Genomic DNA, 7,611 nt, shown 5'->3' with positions numbered 1-7,611 from the left:
GTTGTCTTTGGCAAATTATTTATTTTTATAAAAAAAGAATATTAGTCACCCTAAACATATTAATATAATACCAAAAGGAATCTTGACCAACGCCTAGTAAACTAAATACATACGCCTCTTACTGTTGCCAAACTTTAGGATCAAGTTTGTTTTGAATTGAATTGTAAGGAAGGGAACAATAAAGTCAACTAAAACGAGATAAATGACTCCAAGTGTTCCTAACCAAAAACAGTTTCTAAAAAAAAACAAGAAGAAGAAGAGAAGAACAAGATTGCCACAAACACCCAAAAAGAAAAGAAAAGTGCCAAGTGGCATAAGATCTAGACACTTAAATCCAGACCAATCAACGTCAAAGTTATTGCCACGTCAGAAATTGTCCATAACAAGCAACGTCCTCACCGACTCCACAAATTTAACGTGCACATCCCCACACTTTATTCCGCCTTCCTCCACTCACAGATCCAAAAGACTCGATCGTAAATATCAATTTCACACAATATTCCCCACTTTCCCAGCACCTTTTTTCAACTGCATTTCATTTTCCGATCACCGGACGAGACATTTCTCCACCCTAATTTCCTCCTACTACGGCGGAACGCGGCGGTCGGTGGATGGCAAGAACCAATAAATATACCTCCCTTAACTTCAACGACATCTACGAAAAGAAAACCACTAGCAGCAGCTCCGCCACCTCCGGTAGACCGCACTCTTCTTCATCATCTTCTTTTAATGGTCCCAATAAGACTATTATCTCCAACTCACGTATCCATGGCCACATGCTTGTCCTGAGCCGGCCCACTCCCAAGCCCATCTCCATTCCGCAACCCCAGCCTCAGCCTCTTCCGATCCAGCTACAGCCCAAGTTACAAAGCCCACCGGATCAAACCCGAGCTGAATCGGACTCCATTTCGCTTCGTCCACAGGGTCGTACTGGGTCGGGGCCGACTGCTACACTTTCTTCGTCTCCTGTGAACCCGCCTTCACCTTTGCAATCGCCTTTGCCAAAGTCGAACCGGTTCGTGCCGCCACATCTTAGACCGGGATTTGTGGGCCGGGAGGAGAAACCGGTCCCGGATGGTCAGGGATTGAGAGCTAAACAGGAGGTTGGGCCTGGGCCGCATCGTCAGGGAGCACATCTTGGGTCGTCACCTAATCGGTTCGGAGAGAACGGTAGGCCCAAATCGGGAGGTGGGTATGAACGAATGAGGAGAGGATTTGGTGAGGCTGATGCGGTGGACTTCATGAACCGGCCTGGTTCTAGCGGGGCTCGGCCCAGCTCTAGTGGATGATGTCATCATGGTAAGATGCCTCATTTTCTACATCTCTCGTATTCATGTGGATTTAAGTTATATGCACGGACGATGTAATCCATTTTTAATTTTTATACTGATAGTGTAATTTAATTTATCAATCAATGTTTATTAAATATAGGTACTTGAAATTACCTTTTAAATGATCTCATATTGCAACTTAAACTCCATATTCATATTTACTTAAGGGCCTGGTCGTTTAGCTTTTCCGTTTATATGCTCGTAGGAATTTCTCTAGAAATGTGGTACTAATGACTGAACTTTGCTTCCTTATCCAAAAAAAATAAAAATAATAAAGTAAAAATCTTCTCAAAATGAATGAACTTTGCTTTCTTTTTGTCGACTATGCTTGAAATTTCCATGTTTTTGGTGCTAGTTTCCTTTTGGAGTTCCCTTGGATTTACGTTTAAAATTTGTTTCATAAGTGTGTGATTTTGTTTATTATGAGCGTTGTGACTAGCTAGAGCTGCCCAGTTGAAATGAACTTTTGTGTGATGAATGGTGCTGCTTTCCTAATCATTTGAGATTGTTTGGTGAAAAGAGTATCTAAGCTTGGTTTGTTTTGTGCCTATGTTTGGAGTTATCTTTGTTATTGCCTTATTGGTTGGCAAGTACCAGTTCCATGCTCGTAAGACCATGCATGTCTTGTTGCATGCGAATTCAGGCCTTTGTCATGTTCTTGAGATGCTTGTAATAAGATTTTTTCGAGTTAATTCTGCTCATGTACATCTTCTCTCTTATGCCCGATCCATTCTTGAGCATTGAGTTGATCTATAATTCCAGGCTTCCAGCCATATCATTTATTACTCATGTAGTTTGACCATTCTCCCAGAAGGTGAAGAGTACTTGACGAGTGGCTGTCATTTTATCATCGCCTGTTTTTTGAGCAGCATGCAAAACATATTCTTTTTTACTATTTTTGAGCAGCATGCAAAATATATTCTTTTTTATTATGTTTGGTTGGAGAGAAGCACAACCATATAATTGTTAACAAGGCCGTTTACTTTTTCATCACAATTTTCATAAAAGCGTGCAGGTTCAATTAGATTGTTGTTGGTTTATGTGGTGCCTGATACCAAACTCTAGTCTGTAAATGTAAAAGAAGATTTTTTTTTTCTGCAATAGGAGGAATGCTAGCCGCTGAACAAGCTGAAATGTTCTCTGTAGAACGTTTTGTACAGTGTAATACAAACCATTGAGGTTGCTCATCTTCCTGCATTTTTTTGTGTGTGATTTGGGGGAGGGGGGGGGGGTATGCAATGTATTTCAGTTAGCTCTTGTGTGTCAGCACGAAAGAATATGGTGTTCTATTCTTCTGTTTGCATTATGCAATTGCTAGAAGCGTCTCTCTTAGGAAACTCCAATTTGATGCAGTTAGTTCATAAGCATCACCACTAGAAGTACAGTATTTTATTCTGCCATTTGCATCCTGCAATTGCTAGTAATATCACCTGCAACCTTTCAGCATTTTGTAATATGATCATTTGTCATATGATATTGAGGGAAGAACAAATACATTTTGTTGTCCTCCCATAGGGAGAGTTGAACCAAATGCTTAGGGACCGCAATCTTGCCACTTAAGTTGTCATCTGCAGTTGATTTTGCATGTGTAAGTTAGAGGTTGTCAAACATTAAGTGTGTTGTATAATGATGGGAGTCAATGATAACTGTGTCAGTTTCACCACTTCCCCTGGACTGTTAGAAACAGATGGAAGATAATATAATAGTGAGAGGGCTGTTTTTCTGATCCATATTTTGATTTTGGTATACAGATCTTGATGGAGCTTTGGGCTCCACTTTGCCGATGAGGGTGGGAAGGTCTTTTCAGAGGCAAAAATATGCTTGCAAGATCAGCAGCGGATGGATGTTACTTACTTTCAGGAATGCAGTGGTTATTGAAGTCATGGAAGTTGGATTATGACCAGGTTGCTCCTTTAGTCTGCAGTAACTCCAGTAACCAAATAATGTCTTGCTGGTGTTAAAAGAAGACTCTCAAGGATCAAAGCTCGATCGAATTGTTTCTTTCATTTCTTGCCTTGTAATTTTCTTTTGCTTTCCACTACCTACTCTCTGAGAAAGAGAGAAGGTTTAAATGGAATTTAGTGTACTGTATGTTTTTCTTTACACGCTATATTGTGCAAATACCATAAATTGGTGTATTCTGATGGTTTGCTACCACGATCACCATATTGCACTTTCAGACTGTCTGTATTACAGTGGATATGAATTTGTTTCTATTTTCAGGGTTTCTTCTCTTTCTAAGTGCTTTTTGCCGGTTGGCCATGCCCCTACCCATTTTTGTTGTCTAATTTACACCTAGTAGGTGAATATAATCAAGCTCGGTTCTAAGAGGTTCAGGATACATTGAGTCAATCGCTTCTTTAGTCTGTATGTTCTTTTGATAACTCAATGATTTCACTAATATAAAACACCAAGTTACTCAGAAATTGAATCCTTACAATTAAAGACAAATTGATTTGACGATCACTAATTCACTATACGAAGACTCGTTCTCTAGTCTTTTACTTTTTGCTTGTTTTCCCACTTAATTCCGTTACGTACCAAGTAATCTTATTGAAAGTGAGTCTGCTCTTTTTCTTTGTAATGAATCTCAAAAATTTCGTTTTGACAAGCAGTGCCAGACGCTGTGGCTGAGATAATCTTCTACAATATATAGAAACAACTTCAACGAGATAAAAATTTTTTGGAACAGTTTGTGATGTTGGTGCTCTTGTCCTATTCATCACTCATTACAGGAAGAAAGTTATTTCAGTCCGAGAAAGCTGAGGTAAAAAACTAAACAGTTAAACATATTGTTGGATAAACATTCGGTTTAATAAAAAAATCTTTATAGTATACAATTAAATTTGCAACTCCCATTTCTAAGTTAACATTCAATTAAAAAGAAATGAAAAAATTTCTGACAAAAAATAAAAAAAATTAACCCAAATAGCGGCCTACCTTTTAAAAAAAAAAAGAAGAAGAAGAAGAAGAGAATTTACATACTTTAATTTCATTAATTTTGGATTCTTTAAAACACTAAAAAGGTCTACATAAAAGCAATGATATCTGTCAGTTTGTGTGACAACAAGATCCAAGTGGACTTCAATCATTTGCGTGCAAGCAAAATCCTAGTTTTAAAGAAAATTAAAGTCAAAGTCAATTTTATTACTATGAATTACACACAACATTATCATAGTTTTTATATCTTCATTTAGTAAAACAATTTGCTTAATTTTAGAACGCAATTTTCTGTCTAGATATTGCTAATATACTTTTCAGTGCATAAACTATATACAATATGCTAATCAACTGTTCGATTAATCAGTGGTGGATGCAGTGTTATTATTGGGTTCAATTGAATTCATAACTTTCGACGTGAAATAAAATTTATATATAAAAATTTATTAAAATTAAAAAAATAGTAGATACGAACCCATAACTTTTATAATATAATGGGTTCAATATTAAAACTCTTAAAAGTTGAACCCATAGAATTTAAATCTTGGATCCGTCTCTGCGATTAATGATACAGTATTTTATACTGATACAGTTCTTATACTATTTGCGACTCAGAGAGGGACTGCGGGAGGATGGTGTAAAAATCTAAAATTGTTATAAAATAAAGGTCGTAAAGTAAAGACAAGTATAGAGAGAAATTGATATATTATTCAACTTTAAACTTATGTACATAATGAACTGAAATCTCCTCTATTTATAGAAGAAATCAAGTTGTTGTGCAAGTTGCTGTATAAGCTCCTACTGTACCAGATATAGATAATCTTCTATCGAGGTAATATTTATCCATAACGGAATACCAAAAAGATAAGCTCATTGTACCAGATATAGATAATCTTTTACCGGGGGTAATGTTTATCCATAACAGGGTACCAAAAGGATAAGCTCATTGTACCAGATATACATAATCTTCTATCGGGTGTGATGTTTATCCATAATGGGGTACTGAAAGGATAAGCTCATTGTACCAGATATAGATAATCTTCTACCGGGGTGATGTTTATCCATAACGGGGTACTGAAAGGATAAGCTCATCGTACCAGATATAGATAATCTTCTACCGAGTGATGTTTATCCATAACGGGGTACCGAAAGGATAAGTTTCTTCAGGAGACTTATTTCCAATAGAGTACTAAATAGATAAACATATTTACGGCGGAATCTCATATAGATAAGCTTCTTCAGGAAGCTTATTTACAACGGAGTACTAAATAAACATCCATAATATAATATATTTATAACACTCCCCCTTGGATGTTCATTAAAAGATAATGTGCCTCATTACAACCTTACTATGAAAAACCCCGTGGGAAAAAATTCTAGTGAAGGAAAAAGAGTACACATATTTAGTAATACGCATAACTTTTTATCTCATTAAAAACCTTATAAGGAAACCCCTGTGGGAAAAACCTTAGTAAGGGAAAAAGAGTATAACGCGTATTTTACTCTCCCTGATAAAAACACTGTTTTAAATATTTGAGTCTCCGCATTCCAATCTTGTATACCATCTTCTCAAAAGTTAAAGTTGGCAAAGATTTAGTGAATAAATATGTCGGATTATCACTTGAACGGATTTGTTACACATCAATGTCATCATTTTTCTAAAGATCATGTGTGTAGAATATTTTTGGTGAAATGTACTTCATTCTATCTCCTTTTATAAATCCCCTCTTTAATTGGGCTATGCATGCAGCATTGTCTTCGTATAAATTTGTGAATCTTTTATCACATTCCAAACCACATTTTTCTTGAATAAAATAAATCACTAATCTCAACCATACGCATTCCCTACTTGCTTCATGAATAGCTATTATCTCAGCAAAATTTGAAGAAGTAGCAACAATAGATTGCTTTGTGGAGCGCAATGATATGACAGTACCTCCATATGTAAACACGTACCTGGTTTGAGATCGAGCTTTATGTGGATCAGATAAATAACCTACATCTGCATAACCAACAAGATCTGCACTACCTTTGTTAGAATAAAATAAATACATATCAAGTATTCCCTTTAAATATCGCAATATATGCTTAATCCCGTTCCAATGTCTCCGTGTAGGAGAAGAGCTATATCTTGCTAGTAAATTAACAGAAAATGTTATGTCAGACCTTGTAGCATTAGCAATATACATAAGTGCACCAATTGCACTAAGATAAGATATTTCGGGACTAAGGAGTTCCTCATCCTCTTCGAGAGGTCGGAACAAATCCTTATTCACTTTAAGTTATCGAACAACCATTGGTGTACTCAATGGGTGTGATTTGTCCATGTAAAAGCGTTTTAAGACCCTTTCTGTATAGGCAGATAGATGGATAAAGATCACGTCTGTTAAATGTTCAATTTGCAAACCAACACAAAGTTTTGTCTTTCCAAGATGTTTCATCTCAAATTCTTTCTTAAGATATTCAATTGCCTTTTGGAGCTCTTGTGGAGTTCCAACAAGATTTATGTCATCAACATAAACAGCAAGTATAACAAATTCTGATGCCATTTTCTTTATAAAAATATATGGAAAAATAACATCATTTATGTAACCTTCTTTCAGTAAATATTCAGTAAGGCGATTATACCACATACGTCCAAATTGCTTTAAACCATACAAAGATCTTTGTAATCTGATTGAATACATTTTCCGAGATTTTGGATTTGCTTCAGGCATTTTAAGTCCTTCGGGGATTTTCATATAAAATTCATTATCAAGTACAGATAAGTTATAACTACATCCATTAGATGTATTTCAAGCTTTTCATGTAGTACTAAACTGATGAGATATCGAAATGTTATGGCATCCATAACAGATGAATATGTTTCATCAAAATCGACTCCAGGTCGTTGTGAGAATTCTTGTGCAACAAGGCAAGCTTTGAATCTTTCAATTTCATTTTTATCATTCCTTTTTCGCACAAAAATCCATTTATGACTAACTGATTTTACACCGGCAGGTGTTTGGACTACTGGTCCAAAGACCTTTCTTTTAGCAAGTGCGTTCAATTCTGATTGAATTGCCTCTTGCCATTTTGGCCAATCAGATCTTTGTCGACATTCTTCGATAGATCGGGGTTCAAGATCCTCACTATCTTGCATAATGTTAAGTTCAACATTATATGCAAAAAAATTATCCACCACTATTTCAGATCGATTTAAATTAATCCCTTCGCCAATAGAACTTATTAAAAGCTTCTCACTCACTTGAGTCTCAGGTTCATTGATTTATTCAGGAATCTCAGAACTAATCAGATCTTGGGTCTCTTCAGGGGATCCCTTCATAATATCGTTTTGATC

At 36.2% G+C, this 7,611-nt stretch overlaps 1 protein-coding gene across 1 annotated transcript; it reads left to right on the top strand.

The window, feature by feature from the left end:
• The first annotated feature begins 447 nt into the window (after window positions 1-447).
• Window positions 448-3,222, top strand: LOC107784039 (uncharacterized). Its single transcript, XM_016605094.2, has 2 exons — window positions 448-1,299; window positions 3,083-3,222. Exon 1 carries the CDS (start codon window positions 612-614, stop codon window positions 1,287-1,289), a length of 678 nt encoding a protein of 225 aa, XP_016460580.1. The 5' UTR covers window positions 448-611; the 3' UTR covers window positions 1,290-1,299; window positions 3,083-3,222.
• Window positions 3,223-7,611: the final 4,389 nt, after the last annotated feature.

This window comes from Nicotiana tabacum, chromosome 2 (assembly GCF_000715075.1).
Source record: "Nicotiana tabacum cultivar K326 chromosome 2, ASM71507v2, whole genome shotgun sequence".
Taxonomy (NCBI): domain Eukaryota; kingdom Viridiplantae; phylum Streptophyta; class Magnoliopsida; order Solanales; family Solanaceae; genus Nicotiana; species Nicotiana tabacum.
Note: the sequence above shows the minus strand (reverse complement) of the source record. Positions and strands in the feature narration are given on the sequence as shown.

What these genes read in the sequence shown, in the direction of transcription:
- LOC107784039 (XM_016605094.2), top strand. Translation starts at nt 612, where the DNA reads ATGGCAAGAACCAATAAATATACCTCCCTTAACTTCAACGACATCTAC.